At 40.8% G+C, this 21,426-nt stretch overlaps 1 protein-coding gene across 8 annotated transcripts in view; it reads right to left on the bottom strand.

The window, feature by feature from the left end:
- Positions 1-442: 442 nt before the first annotated feature.
- LOC128693906 (zinc finger protein chinmo) overlaps positions 443-21,426 on the bottom strand; it is a 271,416-nt gene continuing 250,432 nt past the window's right edge. For 3 of the 8 annotated variants that reach the window (XM_070090771.1, XM_070090774.1, XM_070090775.1), the window contains exons 4-8: positions 17,059-17,576; positions 10,366-10,919; positions 5,244-5,417; positions 3,848-4,288; positions 3,504-3,644 (exon numbers count right to left, since the gene is read on the bottom strand). In XM_070090771.1, coding sequence (XP_069946872.1) covers positions 3,888-4,288; positions 5,244-5,417; positions 10,366-10,919; positions 17,059-17,576 — 1,647 coding nt within the window. In that variant the 3' untranslated portion in view covers positions 3,504-3,644; positions 3,848-3,887. Of the gene's footprint in view, positions 3,645-3,847; positions 4,289-5,243; positions 5,418-10,365; positions 10,920-17,058; positions 17,577-21,426 lie in introns of all 8 variants that reach the window. The other 5 variants (XM_070090773.1, XM_070090772.1, XM_070090777.1 and 2 more) reach the window with 5 other exon arrangements.

Here is a 21,426-nt window from a genome sequence, read left to right as displayed (position 1 = left end):
ATGTAAGCCTTCAGAACTTAAATGTGAGGTAGATCAGAGATAGTACTCTTGTTTGTACTGAAAAATGACTATTGTATACTGATAAATGTGAACTGTAGTAAAGTTACTGTGGCAGGGGCTCTCACATGCAGATACATCACTACTCTCTAAATCTCACAAGTAGCACTCTTCTTACTGCAAATCCAGTATTTTATACTCAAAGAAACAACAATATATGTATTACATACTGGCCTTAACAGTGAATTAAACAAATACCCACAGAAGGTAGTTAGGATGTAAAGATGATGAAGGCGAGAATGAGTGCAGTAGGTGATGCTGCACATGAGAGCCCTGTCCTAACTAACCCACTACTGGTCAACTTGCAGTTAGACACCACACGTCAGAGCACAGGGAGCACAGTTACATACACGTTTGGCTAAATATGAGGAACATGTAAAATCAATTGTATATGTAATATATATTTACACATGTGATAAATCTATAAAGAGGACCACACAAAGGGGCACTTCCGCTCTGCTTGGCTGTATCACATGCTCAGTATACACAGTATTTTAAAACCACTCTCTGTGAGAGTTTCTTAGGAATGCGGATGTTACTGACCAACAGAGGTAGAGGGGATCACATCAAGATAGATCCTCAGGGCTTAACTGGCTTTTGAACTTTGATTAAAAATCTGCCGATATTTCCAGCAGGTGGAGGAACTATATTATTATTTTCAAGGTTGTTATGTAAGGGTGTGCCGCAAGGGTTGCTAGGGAGAATTTCAGGCCAGCAGGCAGAATGGTGCCGAGTCTGGAACAAGCAGATCTCCCACACTGCTATCATGCTGCCTGTCAGCATGAGGGAGAGTATGATAGAGAGCATGAGGAAAACAGTAAAGAGCATGGGGATAGCATGATGGAGAGCATAAAGAAGACCAAGAGGGAGAACATAAAAAGAGCATAAGGGAGAGCATAAAGAAGATAAGGAAGAGCATAAGAGAGACCATACCATAAGAGACCCAGCTTGCACCTGTGTGTGATCCTACTGACTATATGCACTATTGTTAATCCAAACTTGATCACACTTAAACTAAGTTCGGACTTCAGCTAATAATGAACACATATTGCAACAATGTACATAAATAAACATATTCACAAAAAAATACACGTTTGTATTAGTAGTCCTGAGTTAAGTGACAGCAACTGTATGAATATTCTGAGATAATGAGGGGAATGCGAGAAAATACAGAGCCAAGGTGACTTGTTTTCTTGAAAGCTCCTCAGCCGCATACACTTAAGCCAGCCATGGAGAATTGAAAACCTCTAGCTTCTTAGGTCAATCACTTCCCTTGTGACTCTGTCGCAAGGCTGCATTTGATTTCATTACTGTATGTCTCAGATTTTTGTATAATTATTAATATTCTGGATGTATATTAAGTACTTATTAGGTTTTTCATGTAAAATCATGTGTAGATGGTAAGTTCATAAGAGAATGAGAGAACCTTTCAAAGATGAAGATTGTCAAATGTGATCTCCACGACACAGACAAAACCTGCAGAACAATAGCAAAAATATTGCCGAGTGCAGGTTAGTGCCTATGTCTAGGCTGTACACCTGGCGCACCAGAGATCAATGTGAACCCTAGTGAGGTCACTGGAATGTTTAGACTGATTGAGAAAACTATTCTTGCATTATAGGTAGGTTAATGATTTACCAATCTATTAAACTCTGAAACTATGGACCACTACTGCTTGTGTCCTGAGATAAATAATGCCCTGTCAGAACAGCAGCCGGTGAAAATAATTAACAAATTAAATATGAAGTCTCTTAAGGAGAAACAAACACCTGCATTGGAGCACCGTTATCACCGGAGTCGTTGGATGAGTTAGGCATTGTATCCTTGAGCAAAGTCAAACTACATGTAAAGGTCATATGGACTACACCATAATAATGACCACATCTCGTAGAGTATAGACCGCGACTATAGAGAAACGTAATCCTCTATAAAAAGGATTGGATACACGTCTTACTTCCTGAGTTTGTTTTTGTTATATAAATCCCTGAAGAGCTTGAAACTATTGTTGTATGACTTGCTAAGAGTCTTGATATACGTATCACTATTTCTATGCCTTTTAACCCAGATACCATCTCAATGGGTTTTCTTTTCTATCACCACTAAGTAACTATTTCATGAACTGGTATGCAATAATTCTAATATACTAAGGTTGTTAGCAATTCCAGATTACTTCATACAAAATATAGTTATTTAGTTTTGTACGTTTGACCTGGAAGATTTTTCCAACAGAGTCAGGAAACTAACAATGGCTACTTAGTGAGGTGTGTAGTCTTCAGTGATGAAAGCCTAAGTGACCTAGCAAGGTGCTGTAACAACTAGAAGGATACAAATTATGAGGTAGATGAGGATGGGTTCTTCACCCAACATGGATACCTGAGCATCTTGTTCTTATGTTGCTTGCAGTTTTCTGCATTATGAGGGCAGGGAGGCAGAAGAGTATATACAATATACAAAATCTTTAGACAATGAAGCATCATTCTACATTGAGACAATAAGTAGAATGGAGAAGAGAAGGAGCGAGTATGTCCTCCCTGCCCAGTGTCCTGCTACATTGCAGGACAAGGCCCTGAGGGACCCCCACTCCCTGGCTCTGACTGTTTGTGTTTTGCTGGAGGGAAATTGTTGGCATCTATAAAAATAATACTGTACATCTACAAACATCTTGTGCATGCTTGCTTTGTTGAGCATAAGGCACCCACACCAGAAATCATTCACTAGATTATGAACAAAAAAACATACCATCCCTTTCTTGGATTTGTGATTAATCTTCTATAAAATATAACCATTTCAAATAAAACCTACAAATAACAAGGTCCATATGACAACTCCACACTTATACTATGGTATTGGGATTATGATATTAGCACACTTTAAGCTACAATAACACCGGCCATGGACCATACATAACACAGTTTAGCGTGCTTCACAAGCACAGCTAAAGACCCACACATGAGTCCAACAGTCTGACTATCACTAGCATCACCTAAGCCAACCATCAACACTGGGGAGGCTGGCAATTAATCAGCAGGTCCTTTATCAGCTGTCAACTTTCACCTAGCCACAAATGGACACCACCGGCCTGTGTTGCCACATTTTGTAGCTATACAGAGCACCAAGTAGCACCCAAACTCACTGCCACACTGAGGCTCATATCAGCTGGGCCCATGTGCTCAAACCCTGCCACTGGTCCTGTAGCACGTGATGGCCAGGATGAGGCAGTCAGCAGGAGGGCTGGTGGGGTGCACCAGGGGCGTCTACGTGGACGGTGAGGAACCACTTGCTCTGCAGTCCAGGAACTGTAGGCAGTGTAGGGCAGGAGTCTGGAGTGATGAAGAAGGATGACAGCTACTCTGGGTAGGGAGGGTAAAGTGCACGGCGGAGCTGGGCTGGTAAAGCCTCAGGCCGCGAAAAATCCACATTTTGATGCTCCCGAGCAATATGGCAGCGCACTGTGAACCATCGAGTGAACCCACGGTGACAGATAGGGCAAGGGATCCTTACACCTTTGTGGAAACACCGGATGTGCGTCCTTAGGTTGTTTTGGTGTCTGTATGAACGAGGACAGTACGGACACTTCACCAGCTCAACTGAAAGAAGAATTAACATGAAAATTGGCAAACTAATTAAGCTATATTGCAATGCACGATATTTTATGTGATGCTTCAAGCTAAATAAGTAAATATACAGTAGTAGAGAAAATTTATTTTATATGAGAGAGAAACTGCAATCTACTAAATTAGGCAAAAGTAATCAAACTAGATAAAGTGAACAGATGAGCAACACTACGTACACTAAGCTACACTACAAGGGACTTCTGGTATGGCTGCTGGCTATGAACTGGAAGGGGCAGGGACAGTGGTGTCCACTTTCCGATTGTTTGGAATGTTTAGTCTGTGAACAGTCCGCAGGTGTAAGTTTCTGCTGAAGTTGTGTTTGAATGTTGATCCGCAGAGTGCACAGGTGAATACCCGGCGGCGCTGTGCATGGTCGGTCCGGATGTGGCGGGCCAGTGAGCTCTGCACCGAGTAAGACGCCCCACACACACCACACACGTGCCTTCCATTTGCATGCTCCAGCCAGTGCGTGCGCAGCTCTGCCAGAGAGGTATGCCCCCGCCCACATGTGGAGCACACCCACCCTTCAAGGCGTGCAGGAGGATCCTCACTTGCATCAAGCAAGGGAGATGGTGGACCCCCCCCTCCTGGGTCCCCCTCGCCCCACACCACATGCTCTGCAAGAAACAACACCACCAGTAAGCAGCCACCCCAAGGCTAGTACGTCAAGATGCAGCTCCCGGCCACACCACCCATTACACTTGCTGCCCACTTACATGGTGGCAAGGTAAGTGGATGTGAGGGCAGAGGGCTGAGGTTAGACTGAAGCCTGAGTACCCTGACCTGACGAGCACAGGTCACTCTTACTGTGGTGTTCTTTCTCGCTGAGGTCATGCAACCAGCCAATCATGCAGAACACGAGCACTGACTTCCTTCACACCAGCGACCAATAAACAACGTGCATGCTTCATACAAATTATTATAAGTAATAATAGAACCTGCATAGAATTAAATAGAAATAGTAGCAAGTGGGAAGGTTACTTAAAGCAACACAATGAGAAACAGGATGACAGCGATCATTTCACAATGCTTTTTCTTACATACCTGTGACTTTGTTATTTATAACTGACAAAAAAATTTAAATTAGCATAGATACACTTATTATGTGCCATTTAAATACAATACAAGAGCTGGTCATGCACATCTGAAAAGTCTTCCATCTCAAGCAATAATAAATCAGAACAAATATGTAATCAAAGCATAAGTAGGAAGCAACAAGAACCACTGTGATAAAAAAAAAAATGCCATTGATCAGACAAAATTATATTTGCAGGTGTATGGTAAGTATTAGGTTTATGTAGCAATACAAACAAAACTCTTTCCTTCTGGGTACATAAGATGTATCTTTAATCATATTTATTTAATTTATTATGTATTACTGCATATTTATATACAGCACTAAACCAATGTAGATCATTCAAGAAGTGGTGGAGGCTCAATCCTCTGTCCTCTTATAGCCTGACAAACAGAAATGCTACTTTTGTAGCCAGGTTTCCCTTCTCCAATCTCAAGACTTGTACAGCCTCACGTCTTGGAAATCTTTCTATTCTATCATGCCAAAATTGCCTGTACCTGTAGAAGTGTTTCCTGAGGATGAGGTGGAGAGGGTGCGCTGTATGGATGAAGTGGTGGTGATTTCCGAGGTGCCATTGTCACGTCCCCCATTACCCACCACACCATCCTCATCTTCATCAGCCACCTCCCCTTCTGGTGTCAGCAACTCAGTCTTACTGATGATGAAGTCTGCTGGATGAGGCATTATCATTGTTATTATTATAATTAAATTTTATCATTCGTGTGACGAGATAAACCCATGTGAGTGATCTAGCTCAAGTACTGGTGGCTTGATCCTGTCATGAAGACTGAGAGACACACTAACTACAGTTGGTTTAGTGCTTCTTTTTTATTATAATAACTAACTACAGTACTCGTTTAGCTGCCGGATGGGCAGAAGACAATGAGCTGTACTTGGCAACAGTCTTCACAGTATATATATATAATGTTCTAAAACTTATACCAGACAATTTAATGTACATTTAAGCTACAAGATACAGGGAGGTATTAAAATTTATGATAAAAGCAACTTTGTTTACAAAGTAGTAATGTTTTTAATTTACTGTACTGAAATGTCAAAATTCTTTTGTTTCTTTTACAAAAACAATAAATATACAAAGTAATTAAATAACAGAAATAAATAAATATTTTCACAACTACCAAAATATAAGTTTGGATTACATTGTTATAAACACTGTAATAATATAACTGATCTATGAAAAGTGAGAAACCACTTAGATATAAAATTGTAACACTGGTAAAAGATATCTTTATTTTGTCCTTAAGAATTCTCCTTAGCAGATTCTAATGAAGATGGTGTCTGATTAAAATTAAAATGCAAGAGACTGTTGATTAAGAAGCGATCTATTAATGCCTTCGCAATAAGGGGGTTTAAAATAAATTGCGGCATTTTTCCAAAGAGCATGCCATGACATTCATTTAGGATGGCACACCTTGGGTTCTTTTTCCCCCACCACACAGTCAGTCTACAGGCTCAAACAATGTTTATGGTGGAGGCCTAGTCACATTCATAATGTAAACAATGTCCCATGCCATCAGTTCTCCATGCGTATGCATCCAAATCCATACTCATTTGTGAGTTATTGAATCGATTTTTTATCTTTTCATCCTTCCATGTCATCTCTGGATGTTAACTGGAGCTAAAAAGGATGTGAGTGATATTACAAGTGCAAAGATGAAGTATAAACATAAGTGGAGAATATGTGATGAAGATGGCACAAGTCTTTGGTCTGAATGATGCAAAGATAAGAGCTTATGTAATGACTAACTCATGTTGTGACCTGAAAAGAATGACACACGTCACAACACCTAAATAAGACAAAAATTATAGAGTGAACTGAGCAGAAAACTAAGATGTACCATTTAATTTCATCACATATAGTGAACTGAGCAGAAAGACTTAGAGTACTGTATTATAATAGTGTGTGTGAGAAGGCCTGAACAAGTGTATTTAGTTCTGGCAGGTACCACAAATGTAGGTAGTAGGTTGGTAGACAGCAACCGCCCAGGGAGGTACTACCGTCCTGCCAAGTAAATGTATAACAGAAGCCTGTAATTGTTTTACATGATGGTAGGATTGCTGGTGTCTTTTCTGTCTCAGGTATGTCTTGCTACTTCTAGCTGTTCCACAAAGCACAGTACTCGCTCCCATCTTGTTCCTCAGCCTCATATAGGACATAGACAGGGATATAAGCCACACCACCATGTCTTCCTTTGCATATGACACCTGAATTTGCATGACAGTGTCCTCCATTGAAGACACTGCAAGACTCCAGGTGGACATCAACAAAATCTTTAAATGGGCTGCAGAAAATATGAAGTTCAATGATGAGAAATTTCAATTACTCCGATATGGAAAATGTGAGGAAATTAAAACTTCATTGGAGTATAAAATAAATTCCAACCACACAATAGAGCGAAAAACTAATGTCAAAGACCTGGGAGTGATCATGTCAGAGGATCTCCCCTTCAAGGACCGTAACACTGTATCAATCACATCTGCTAGAAAAATGACAGGATAGATAATGAGAACCTTCAAAACCAGGGATGACAGGCCCATGATGACACTCTTCAGGTCGCTTGTCCTATCTAGTCTGGAATATTGCTACATGCTAACAGCACCTTTCAAGGCAGGTGAAATTGCTGACCTAGAAAACGTACAGAGAGCCTTCACAGCACGCATAACTGTGATAAAGCACTCAATTACTGGGAATACTTGAAGTTCCTAAACCCGTACTCCTAGAATGCAGGCGGGAGAGATGCATGATTGTATACACTTGAAAAATCCTAGAGGGATTAGTGCCAAACTTGCACACGAAAATCATACCTACGAAAGCAAAAGACTTGGCAGACAGTGCAACATCCACCCAATGAAAAGCAGGGGTGCCACTAGCATGGTAAAAGGCAACACAATAAGTGTGAGGGGCCCAAGACTGTTCAACTGCCTCCTAGCATACATAAGGGAGATTATCAATAGACCCCTGGCTTCTTCAAGCAGGCAATGGACAGGCACCTAAAGTCATTGCCTGACCAGCCGGGCTGTGGTTCATATGTTGGACTGGTCACAGACTGGGCCATGGGGGGCATTGACCCCTGGAACTCTCTCCAGGTATACACTTAGGTCACACTACACTTGCATGTACAAGCATATATACATGTATATACACACCCCTCTGTGTTTTCTTCTATTTTCTTACTTGTTCTTGTTCTGGTTTATTTCCTCTTATCTCCACAGGGAAGTGGAACGGAATTCTTCCTCCATAAGCCATGCATGTGGTAAAAGGCAACTTAAATGCTGGGAGCAAGAGGCTAGGAACCCTTTCTCCTGTATAAATTACTAAATGTAAGAAGAAAGACAAATGTACTTTGCTCATTACTTGTAAGTGTACCCAGTCAGCATGGATAACCGAGGCAGGGTAAAATTCTTTCTTGTATTTTTTTTTTTCCATATTTTATACAGAGAAGATTGTGTATTAAATTTATAATGGTTACTGGCAGCATGTGTCTTCTCCATTTTAGTGAACAGAGCACCTTGCCTATTTTCTCTGGAAGGAATGGACAGTATACTGTATATACAGTGGACCCTCAGCTAACGATGGCATCATCTAACGTTAAATCCAGCTAACGATACAGTTTAACGCGAAAATTTTGCCTCGGCTAACGCTTTCTTGGGGCCCATGGTGACTTATTTTGCAGATACAATCACTAAAAACGCTGTGATAATATGAAATGTTCCGATTGTATGCATGGATGCGACCGCACTGGCTGGCTTGTAAACACTGGCACCCACGGGACAACCGAGGTGTGCTCAGGCCACACGTGGACGTGTCTCGAACGAATAGCGTTGTGCGAGTTTTTTAGCGTTAGCTGAGGCAAAATTTTTGCGTTAAAATGTATCGTTAGCTGGATTTAACATTAGCTGATGCCATTGTTAGCTGAGGGTCCACTGTACTGCATGAAACACCATCTTACCTTATAAAATTACCTTGTAGGCTTATTAAAAGTTTTGGGTACCTAACATATTTTATTAGATCAACAAGCAATGTTATCTATAATGTAAGGTTTCAAACATTATTATTTTTTGGCAAAATAAGACATTCTAAAATGTTTGATTTTCTTTTTTTTTTTGGTGGGGGGGGGGAGGTCTCAAGAATATTATTTTTTTCATATGTTTTTCAGTTTATTTATAGGATTTTTTTAAATTAAAGAAACACTATTTTCGGGAGAGTGAGATAAGATTTTGTTCAGATTTTTAACGCCTGAAAGGTGAGGCCAGGAGCTGTGAATTAACCTCTGCAACCATATATAGGTGACTATATCTCTTATTTAGGCTTCAATTTTGTGTCCCAGTGGCTTCCCAATTTTTAACAAGATCTTTAATTTAGTTTTTATTTCCAGTACATAACAAAGCAATTTTATCTTGTTCATTATCCACCAAATCATCTGAAATCAATATGGAGGTGTGATTTAAAATATACAGTGGACCCCCGGTTAACGATATTTTTTCACTCCAGAAGTATGTTCAGGTGCCAGTACTGACCGAATTTGTTCCCATAAGAAATATTGTGAAGTAGATTAGTCCATTTCAGACCCCCAAACATACACGTACAAACGCACTTACATAAATACACTTACATAATTGGTCGCATTCGGAGGTAATCGTTATGCGGGGGTCCACTGTATTTCGAATCCAATAAAAATCTTTCTTCAGTATAATTTAAGTTGTACAAATTCTGATGACTTGTAGCTCAGTGGCCAGAGCATTCGGATTACAACTGAGAGAACCCAGGTTATACATACTGCCAAGGTTATGTTAAAATCTTGCGATTATTTGAATAAGTGTGGAAAAATGTAAAATCTTGAAACTACTTTTATCTTAAATTTAATGACAGAAATGAGATTTTGTAAAAATGTCTAAAAATCCCAATGGTGAATTATGGTAAAGAGATGCTGGAGGGTCTGATTCCAAGTCTTCACACTACAATTATGTATTATTAGTGTGAGAATTACAGTACATGGCAAAAAATATGCCAATAAAAAGCAGGGCCACAAAAAATATACAGTGCTAAGTGATAATTCAGTAAAGAAAATGCCTTAGGATTTCTACTATCCTCTCATTAAAATACATATCGCTGTCTTTAAGTGATAACTTGGTAAGCTTTTGAGGGAAGTTTCTGATCAGACAGACTGTGGTGCCTACATTAGATTCCATACTGTGTGCACCAACAACCTGACTGATCAGGCCACTAACAAGGAAGCCTGGTCTGGGAACAGGCCATGGGAGTCATTATGAAATGAACCATCTTTAGGTACCTATAAATTACCTGTAGCCTATTCTGGAAGACCTTTCCCCCTGCAGCATTGTCACAGGCAAGGCTACCTGACTGAGGGATTGATCAATACAAACTGAAGGCAGAGACGGGCATGGTTGACAGGCAAATGATGCCAATAAATAGGGTTAAGAGGCAGAGCAAGATTTTATTCTAATGACTTTTTGTTCAGTGTAGAGATTTATTAAGCCAGGAGTTAAAGCTCAACACTAAGTAAACTGTCATCAGAATAAATACCTGACCTGTATATTCTGTCCCTTTACAAGGTAGAGGACAGCAGAATCACTTACCTTCTGAGGGGGAGAGACTGTCCTTGTCTTTGGGACTAAGAGACTTGTCGTCTTCATGCCGTCGTTCCAACTCCTGGTTACTAATCTCTCTCTCGCCTCCTTCAAGGTGTTGCTGCTGTTTCTCATTCTCTCGTTCACGTTCTCGTTCCCTTTCTCTTTCTCGTTCCCGTTCCCTTTCATGCTCTCGTTCTCGTTCCTGCTCTTGTTCCGATATTCTTTGATTTTCTCTCTCACGCTCCCTTTCTAGTTCCCTATCTCTTTCTCGCTCTCGTTCCCGTTCTCTTTCTCGCTCTCGTTCCCGTTCTCTTTCTCGCTCTCTCTCTCGCTCTCTCTCTCGCTCTCTCTCTCGCTCTCTCTCTCGTTCTCTCTCTCGTTCCCGTTCAAGGTCATGGTCGGAGGCACCCCTTGGGGGCCAGACAGGTAGAGAACGATCTTTTTCATCGTGGTGGTCGTAGTGGGGAGGTGGGTGTAGCTTGTGGGGATTGCGTTCCAAGATCTTCTTGGAGTCATGGAGGAGTGGTAGAGTGAATGGCAGTCCAAACGGTGTGACCCTGCTGAGACAGTGATATATATTCATTTACTCTCATAATGCATGTTAAAGAATTCTTATATTCATGGGAGACACCTAAGTCCATAGGGGTCATAGAGAACCTGGTGAATGGAAGGTGACCAGGTTTAAACCAAGGAAAAGAAGGGTGGTTTCAACTCCTTGGATGAAAAAGCCCTTCACCATCATCAGGGTTCCCTTCCTGAAGGGAATGGAAGGTAAGGTTATGCTTCATATATTACATCCCTTTAAGGAACACTAGTTTAAGAAATAAGACTCAAATACAGCTATAAGGAAACTATAAAAAAAAAGGGTGAACACTATAACTTTCAGCTTCACACTGAGGCAGGCTCTGTATGATCTTATAGGTTTAGCACCTAATAATTAATAATAATAAAGTAGCAGTTACAATCTGCTACTCTACAGAACTCGGGCAATAATTTACACTTCATAATGTTGTACGTACAACTTACATACACCATGGAATAAATAAGCATTTCTTGAGCAAATTGGTATTTTGGGAGTTAAGGAAAATATTACATTAATTTTGGTTGTTCAACATAATGAATAACGTCATGGATCTGGTCAAACGTAACCAAAGATGTGAATCTGTTGATGGTGTTGTCAGGTTAATTTACTTACCCTAGTCTAACCTACGTAAATGTAACCTAATTTTATCTAAAATAATCCAACCTTGCCTAAAAAATAATGATTATACATTGGTTACTTACAATTACTGATGAGGAAGAGTGGCACATGCTATGGTCCTCAGGAAGTAGTAAATGAGAGTGCAGCGATCAGACTCAGAGTGGATGAATAAGTATCATGCAAAATCTTTCTTCTTTCTTTCAACACACTGGCTGCATCCCACCAAGGCAGGGTGGCCCAAAAAGAAAAACAAAAGTTTCTCTTTTTAAATTTAGTAATTTATACAGGAGAAGGGGTCACCAGCCCCTTGGTGCCGGGATTTTAGTCGCCTCTTACAACACGCATGGATCATGCAAAATACTGTTTAAAATGAGCCTTCTTGTTGCCTGCCCTCACTACTCAGCTTTTGATATTTATCCACAGGTTTTCAATAATGCCTTTGCTAACATTGAGCTAACACAACCATATCAAATGTATTATTTTCACCACTATCTTCCAAAATAATAATGTGAATAAGAAATACTGTGCTTACTTATTCCGTTGTGCATACAGGCAGGTCGCACTTTACAGTGATTCACTAATACAGCAGTTTTTAATTATACCCACTCTTCATTTATTAAGACTTCCTAAAATAAATACATTCACCACTCACTATAAGAGGATGAAAATATTTAAAGGTAAGTAATGTGTAGGTAGTAGGTAGTAGGTAGTAGGTAGTAGGTTGGTAGACAGCAACCACCCAGGGAAGTACTACCGTCCTGCCAGATGACTGTGAAACAAAAACCTGTAACTGTTTTGCATGATGGTAGGATTGCTGGTTTCTTTTTCTGTCTCATAAACACGCTAAGATAACAGGGATATCTTGCTACTCCTACTTACACTTTGGTCACACTTCACAGACACGCACATGCATATATATATATACATACATCTAGGTTTTTCTCCTTTTTCTAAATAGCTCTTGTTCTTTTTTATTTCTTCTATTGTCCATGGGGAAGTGGAAAAGAATCTTTCCTCCGTAAGCCATGCGTGTCGTATGAGGCGACTAAAATGCCGGGAGCAATGGGCTAGTAACCCCTTCTCCTGTATACAATTACTAAAAAAGAGAAGAAGAAAAACTTTATAAAACTGGGTTGCTTAAATGTGCGTGGATGTAGTGCGGATGACAAGAAACAGATGATTGCTGATGTTATGAATGAAAAGAAGTTGGATGTCCTGGCCCTAAGCGAAACAAAGCTGAAGGGGGTAGGAGAGTTTCAGTGGGGGGAAATAAATGGGATTAAATCTGGAGTATCTGAGAGAGTTAGAGCAAAGGAAGGGGTAGCAGTAATGTTAAATGATCAGTTATGGAAGGAGAAAAGAGAATATGAATGTGTAAATTCAAGAATTATGTGGATTAAAGTAAAGGTTGGATGCGAGAAGTGGGTCATAATAAGCGTGTATGCACCTGGAGAAGAGAGGAATGCAGAGGAGAGAGAGAGATTTTGGGAGATGTTAAGTGAATGTATAGGAGCCTTTGAACCAAGTGAGAGAGTAATTGTGGTAGGGGACTTGAATGCTAAAGTAGGAGAAACTTTTAGAGAGGGTGTGGTAGGTAAGTTTGGGGTGCCAGGTGTAAATGATAATGGGAGCCCTTTGATTGAACTTTGTATAGAAAGGGGTTTAGTTATAGGTAATACATATTTTAAGAAAAAGAGGATAAATAAGTATACACGATATGATGTAGGGCGAAATGACAGTAGTTTGTTGGATTATGTCTTGGTAGATAAAAGACTGTTGAGTAGACTTCAGGATGTACATGTTTATAGAGGGGCCACAGATATATCAGATCACTTTCTAGTTGTAGCTACACTGAGAGTAAAAGGTAGATGGGATACAAGGAGAATAGAAGCATCAGGGAAGAGAGAGGTGAAGGTTTATAAACTAAAAGAGGAGGCAGTTAGGGTAAGATATAAACAGCTATTGGAGGATAGATGGGCTAATGAGAGCATAGGCAATGGGGTCGAAGAGGTATGGGGTAGGTTTAAAAATGTAGTGTTAGAGTGTTCAGCAGAAGTTTGTGGTTACAGGAAAGTGGGTGCAGGAGGGAAGAGGAGCGATTGGTGGAATGATGATGTAAAGAGAGTAGTAAGGGAGAAAAAGTTAGCATATGAGAAGTTTTTACAAAGTAGAAGTGATGCAAGGAGGGAAGAGTATATGGAGAAAAAGAGAGAAGTTAAGAGAGTGGTGAAGCAATGTAAAAAGAGAGCAAATGAGAGAGTGGGTGAGATGTTATCAACAAATTTTGTTGAAAATAAGAAAAAGTTTTGGAGTGAGATTAACAAGTTAAGAAAGCCTAGAGAACAAATGGATTTGTCAGTTAAAAATAGGAGAGGAGAGTTATTAAATGGAGAGTTAGAGGTATTGGGAAGATGGAAGGAATATTTTGAGGAATTGTTAAATGTTGATGAAGATAGGGAAGCTGTGATTTCGTGTATAGGGCAAGGAGGAATAACATCTTGTAGGAGTGAGGAAGAGCCAGTTGTGAGTGTGGGGGAAGTTCGTGAGGCAGTAGGTAAAATGAAAGGGGGTAAGGCAGCCGGGATTGATGGGATAAAGATAGAAATGTTAAAAGCAGGTGGGGATATAGTTTTGGAGTGGTTGGTGCAATTATTTAATAAATGTATGGAAGAGGGTAAGGTACCTAGGGATTGGCAGAGAGCATGCATAGTTCCTTTGTATAAAGGCAAAGGGGATAAAAGAGAGTGCAAAAATTATAGGGGGATAAGTCTGTTGAGTGTACCTGGTAAAGTGTATGGTAGAGTTATAATTGAAAGAATTAAGAGTAAGACGGAGAATAGGATAGCAGATGAACAAGGAGGCTTTAGGAAAGGTAGGGGGTGTGTGGACCAGGTGTTTACAGTGAAACATATAAGTGAACAGTATTTAGATAAGGCTAAAGAGGTCTTTGTGGCATTTATGGATTTGGAAAAGGCGTATGACAGGGTGGATAGGGGGGCAATGTGGCAGATGTTGCAAGTGTATGGTGTAGGAGGTAGGTTACTGAAAGCAGTGAAGAGTTTTTACGAGGATAGTGAGGCTCAAGTTAGAGTATGTAGGAAAGAGGGAAATTTTTTCCCAGTAAAAGTAGGCCTTAGACAAGGATGTGTGATGTCACCGTGGTTGTTTAATATATTTATAGATGGGGTTGTAAGAGAAGTAAATGCGAGGGTCTTGGCAAGAGGCGTGGAGTTAAAAGATAAAGAATCACACACAAAGTGGGAGTTGTCACAGCTGCTCTTTGCTGATGACACTGTGCTCTTGGGAGATTCTGAAGAGAAGTTGCAGAGATTGGTGGATGAATTTGGTAGGGTGTGCAAAAGAAGAAAATTAAAGGTGAATACAGGAAAGAGTAAGGTTATGAGGATAACAAAAAGATTAGGTGATGAAAGATTGAATATCAGATTGGAGGGAGAGAGTATGGAGGAGGTGAACGTATTCAGATATTTGGGAGTGGACGTGTCAGCGGATGGGTCTATGAAAGATGAGGTGAATCATAGAATTGATGAGGGAAAAAGAGTGAGTGGTGCACTTAGGAGTCTGTGGAGACAAAGAACTTTGTCCTTGGAGGCAAAGAGGGGAATGTATGAGAGTATAGTTTTACCAACGCTCTTATATGGGTGTGAAGCGTGGGTGATGAATGTTGCAGCGAGGAGAAGGCTGGAGGCAGTGGAGATGTCATGTCTGAGGGCAATGTGTGGTGTGAATATAATGCAGAGAATTCGTAGTTTGGAAGTTAGGAGGAGGTGCGGGATTACCAAAACTGTTGTCCAGAGGGCTGAGGAAGGGTTGTTGAGGTGGTTCGGACATGTAGAGAGAATGGAGCGAAACAGAATGACTTCAAGAGTGTATCAGTCTGTAGTGGAAGGAAGGCGGGGTAGGGGTCGGCCTAGGAAGGGTTGGAGGGAGGGGGTAAAGGAGGTTTTGTGTGCGATGGGCTTGGACTTCCAGCAGGCATGCGTGAGCGTGTTTGATAGGAGTGAATGGAGACAAATGGTTTTTAATACTTGACGTGCTGTTGGAGTGTGAGCAAAGTAACATTTATGAAGGGATTCAGGGAAACCGGCAGGCCGGACTTGAGTCCTGGAGATGGGAAGTACAGTGCCTGCACTCTGAAGGAGGGGTGTTAATGTTGCAGTTTAAAACCTGTAGTGTAAAGCACCCTTCTGACAAGACAGTGATGGAGTGAATGATGGTGAAAGTTTTTCTTTTTCGGGCCACCCTGCCTTGGTGGGAATCGGCCGGTGTGATAATAAAAAAAAAAAAAAGTAATGTGTGTACTGTATATGCATTTTTAGGCCTAACTACATTGCTCACTTAATGTATGATAGTGTAAACATGGTACCAGGCTTTTATATGCATTTGAAAGTGAACAAAAGGTTATGATTTGCTTTACAGCAATTTTCACTTTACAGTAGTAGTCCAGAACTTAACTTGCTGTATAAGCGGGCCCCTCCTGTATACACAGCCTCTCCTCACTTAGCAACGTACTTGTTTACAGATGCCTCAGACTTACGACGGGCTCTCTGGCCAGTATTTATACCTAAATAATGTATATTAGAGCTGATTTCCTCAATTCTGTTTATTACAATATACAGTACACTGATGAATAAACATTTAAAAAATACTAGAAATGCTATAAATGGTGTAAAGGTGACATTAAAACAATATCAAAGATGGTTGACACAAATCCACCACCATTATAGTATGATCCTCGTTTAGCGACGAATTCATTTACCAAAGAGGTCTTAGGTATAGGTTACATGTATCGTACAATGCAAACTAATGCCTGAGTTCCACAGAGTGGTAGTTGGTATCTGTAGTCAATAATAATAATAAATTAAAGAAATTCACACTGAGAGCCTCTTCAGTAGTTTTCTGTTTGCTGAGGAGTCCCACAACGTGAGGTTGAAATATGCAGTCCCTAAGGTATCTTCTGGTATTACTGTCTTCACAGACCTGTTTGTTAAACTTGTGTGTTTGTTACACTTGTTTAAGACTACACCATCCTTTATGGTCAGTGACAACAGAACTGATTAGGTTTATATTTTACCTCTGAAGATTAACATTACACCTAGTTTATTTGTATCCTTACATTTTCAAGACTGATATTATTTACTATTATCATTTTCATGGGGAAGTATTAAATCCATAAGGGACACAGCATTTGGGAAATGGTAGGCAATCAGGCTTAATCCAAGGGGAAAAAAAGTGCTATAATTCCTTGGATCTGGAGCCCTTCACCATAATTGAGGGACTCCCTTTGAAAGGCACTACTGTACTTCAAGAACAAGTCTAATATACTTTCAAGTAACAAGATTTAACAAAACAAGGGGAAGCAGTATACCCGTGAGGGTAATACAGTGGCCAGATCTGATTCAAGGAAGGGGAGGTCCAATTCCTTGCATCAAGAGCCTTTCATTGACATCAAGGACCTGGCCCCATTTGAAGGGACTTACCCCAGCTGCTGGACCATCTTCGTGTCAGGTGCCGGTGACTGTGGCGAGGATCGTGGAGGCAGGAGACTGGAGCTTGCTGTGGGATCATACTGAGGGTGTGGGGACCGTGGGCGCACCAAACCCCCAGGGAAGAATCCCGGTGCCTGCAGAGCAGGACCAGGACTCTTGCAGGAGGTGCGCGATATAAGAGGGGAGGAGTAGAGGAAAGATCTTGCAGGAGTGAGGGAAGCTGAGGTAGGTAGCGAGGGTCCTGAGGGTGAGGTAGGCCTGCGAGGATATCCACCAGGCATGTTGAAGTTCGGTAGGTCCCTCATGTCCCTCATGTCTGGGCGGGGGTCCCTGGAGGTAGGTGGTCGCTGCTCCCGTGCTTCCAAGTTGAGGGCTGTGTCCACAGGAGAGGGCTTGGGTCTCTTGGTTGGTGGAGGCGTCGATGATGACCCACTACCCTCCCGAAGGCGCTCTTTTCCTCCTCCTCCATCATCTTCCTCTTTGCTCGCTACATCTGCCAACCCTTTTATCTGTGAGAAAAATCAATAACTAAAGAAATCCAACCATTACCAACAACCATAACTAAAGTGACTTAACGTAACTTAAGCTAACGTAACTTAATCTAACCTAAAACGCAACCTAACCTAAAACGCAACCTAACCTAAAACGCAACCTAACCTAAAACGCAACCTAACCTAAAACGTAACCTAACCTAAAATGTAACCTAATCTAAAAAATAACCTAACCTGGGAGTGATAATGTCAGAGGATCTCGCCTTCAAAGACCAAAACAATGTATCTAACTCATCCGCTAGGAAAATGATAGGATGGATAATGAGAACCTTCAAAACTAGGGACGCCAAGCCCATGATGATTCTCTTCAAATCGCTTGTGCTCTCTAGGCTGGAATACTGCTGTACACTAACGGCCCCCTTCAAGGCTGGCGACATTGCAGACCTGGAGAGTGTACAAAGAACTTTCACGGCACACATGAGTGCGATAAGGCACCTAAACTACTGGGAACGTTTGAAGGTCCTTGATCTGTATTCCCTCGAACGCAGGCGAGAGAGATACATGATAATATACACTTGGAAGGTCCTGGAGGGATTGGTATCAAACCTGCACACGAAAATCACCCCATATGAAAGCAAAAGACTCGGCAGGAGATGCAACATTCCCCCGATGAAAAGCAGGGGTGCCACGAGTACACTGAGAGCCAGCACAATAAGTGTCCGGGGCCCAAGACTGTTCAATTGCCTCCCCAGCATACGTAAGGGGGATTACCAATAGACCCCTGGCTGTCTTCAAGAAGGCAGTGGACAGGCACCTAAAGTCAGTACCTGACCAACCGGGCTGTGCTTCGTATGTCAGCTTGTGTGTGGCCAGCAGTAACAGCCTGGTTGATCAGACCCTGATCCACCATGAGGCTTGGCCTCAGACCAGGCCTTGGGGGCGTTGACCCCCGAAACCCTCTCCGGGAAAATTCCAGGTAAACCTAACTAAAGCAAACGTATCTTAAGTTAACATAACTTAACCTAACATAATGCAATCTAATCTAGCATAATCTATGCCAGGGTGATCCAACTACAGGCAAGTAGGCCACAAGTGGCCTGCAGGTTGATTTTTTGTGGCTCATGAGCACTCATATTAATATATTGATTTACTGAGCTTTCTTCTATAAAAAAACATTAAAGTACAGGAGGGCCCCACTTATACGGCGGGTTAGGTTCCAGGCTACCGCCGTAAAGCAGAAACCGCCGTAAAGTGGAACACCCTTTTTTTCCACTTACAAATGCATACAAACACTAGATAACAAGTTTACACTAACATATATTATGTTAGCAATAGAACCAGGCATCAAAAAACAATAAAAAAGTACAATACACACATAGTGCACTCATTACTTACCTTAAAATATTTATAGTCTTAATCTAGGGTGAGACAAGTAGTATTTATTGTAAGAAATCAAGTGTGGTATGTATGGTAGTCAGCCAGGCTACCATACCAGGCCAACCCACCCACACATACTATTCTATGATATTTAAGCATCCCAGAGCGATAAAATGTATATACAGTTCACTCATTACTTACCTTAAAATATAGGGTGAGATGAGTAGTATTTATTGTAAAAAATCAAGTGTGGTATGTATGGTAGTCAGCCAGGCTACCATACCAGAGAGAAAGAATGAGTGCATGAGAGAGGACAGGCGCAGAGTTATGTAAACAAACCAGGCGAAGGTAAGTTTTGTAAACAGTGTACACGTCTGGTTTGTGTACAAGTTACATTGTGTACAGGTTGTCTCTACATTGATATGGTAGAATAAATGAAGAAGAACACTCCCATTCTCATGTAACATCATTTTGAGAGGAAATGATGCTCTGAGTGAAGGCAATGGAAGTAAGTCACTCTGACTTTTTTGGGTTATCCAAGGTTCTCTACACATATGTTATGTATTTATGTTATGTATCGTGTTTATTATATAATTTTGAAAAAAATATCACGGATGGATTAATGAAAATGTGTATATTAACGTAATATACAACATTTAATGATACACCGAGCTCAGACAGCGTAAACAAACAAACTGAACAGGTTGTGGACGATCACTCGGTCAGGCGAAATAGACGGTATTAATACGTGTCCAGTTTTAGTTCATTCATGTACATTTGTAAGAGTTTGTGAAACTTTTACCTTATAATATTTTTATTATTATTATAATAATTAAATCACGAAACAAATACTCTTACACTGTGTACAAGTTAGTACAGAATTATAGCTATAAAGTGAAGGCATACGAAAGGAATATTTTTCTACAGTTATCCCTAGTAACAGGTGATGGGCTAGAGAAAACGTAATTCTTCCGACACTTCTACAAACCGTTTGGTAAACATCTCATATATATTTGTATAAATTTTTATACTGTGGGTGCATGTATCATGTTTGTGTGTTACATAATGTGTTTCTTATATAATTTTGAAAAAAATATCATAGATAGATTAAGGGAAATGTCTATACCGTTTGGTAAAAAATAAGTGACATCTCATATATATTTGTATAAATTTTTATACTGCAAACCTGTGGGTGCATGTATCATGTTTGTGTGTTACATAATGTGTTTCTTATATAATTTTGAAAAAAATATCATAGATAGATTAAGGGAAATATCTATATTAACGTAATATGCGACATTAATGCGCCCAAGAGATTATTATTATTATTATTATTATTATTATTATTATTATTATTATTGCATCAAGAGTAGAGAGACTCTTAGTGATTTTAATGTGTACCTACATGCCAGCACAGTGTGTAAGTTTATTTAGGTACAGGTGTACATAAGTTTAATTATCAAGTACAATACATATAAAATATACAATAACTTTAAAACACTTGAAATTTTGGAAAGTTTCCAGACATAATAAGGAGATGTGCTCAGGGATAATGTAAACAAACTCGGTGGGCCGCTGTGCTGTGACCGTATTAGAAAGACAGGTGGGGGGAGCCGTATAGCGAGATTTGGTCATAATTTGAAATGTCCATATTAGCGGAACACCGTAAAGCGGGGCCCTGCTGTATTTGTGATGCTAAGGTTATGCATGTGACATAATACTAGATCGCCAGAATGACAACATTACAGTAGAATGTGGATCCTACTAGATGACCACAATTAGTACAGAGTACAAAGTACGGACACCTTGCCACACGATCAGCTCAACTAGACAGGTTGTGTCAGTGTGCTACTGGGCTATACGTGCACTATATGTCTCTAACACTACCCTTCACTGTGAGCAGAGACAAGAAAAGAAAGTTTCTTGAGGTGAACAGTGTGTTTACCTGGAGTTTACCTGGAGAAAGTTCCAGGGGTCAACGCCCCCGCAGCCCGGTCTGTGACCAGGCCTCCTGGTGGATCAGAGCCTGATCAACCAGGCTGTTGCTGCTGGCTGCACGCAAACCAACGTACGAGCCACAGCCCGGCTGGTCAGGAACCGACTTTAGGCGCTTGTCCAGTGCCAGCTTGAAGACTGCCACGGGTCTGTTGGTAATCCCCCTTATGTATGCTGTGAGGCAGTTGAACAGTCTCGGGCCCCTGACACTTATTGTATGGTCTCTTAACGTGCTAGTACACCCCTGCTTTTCATTGGGGGGATGTTGCATCGTCTGCCAAGTCTTTTGCTTTCGTAGTGAGTGATTTTCGTGTGCAAGTTCGGTACTAGTCCCTCTAGGATTTTCCAGGTGTATATAACCATGTATCTCTCCCGCCTGCGTTCCAGGGAATACAGGTTTAGGAACCTCAAGCGCTCCCAGTAATTGCGGTGTTTTATCTCCGTTATGCGCGCCGTGAAGGTTCTCTGTACATTTTCTAGGTCAGCAATTTCACCT

Source organism: Cherax quadricarinatus, chromosome 33 (genome assembly GCF_038502225.1).
Source record: "Cherax quadricarinatus isolate ZL_2023a chromosome 33, ASM3850222v1, whole genome shotgun sequence".
NCBI lineage: Eukaryota > Metazoa > Arthropoda > Malacostraca > Decapoda > Parastacidae > Cherax > Cherax quadricarinatus.
This window is presented reverse-complemented; position numbering and strand designations above follow the sequence as displayed.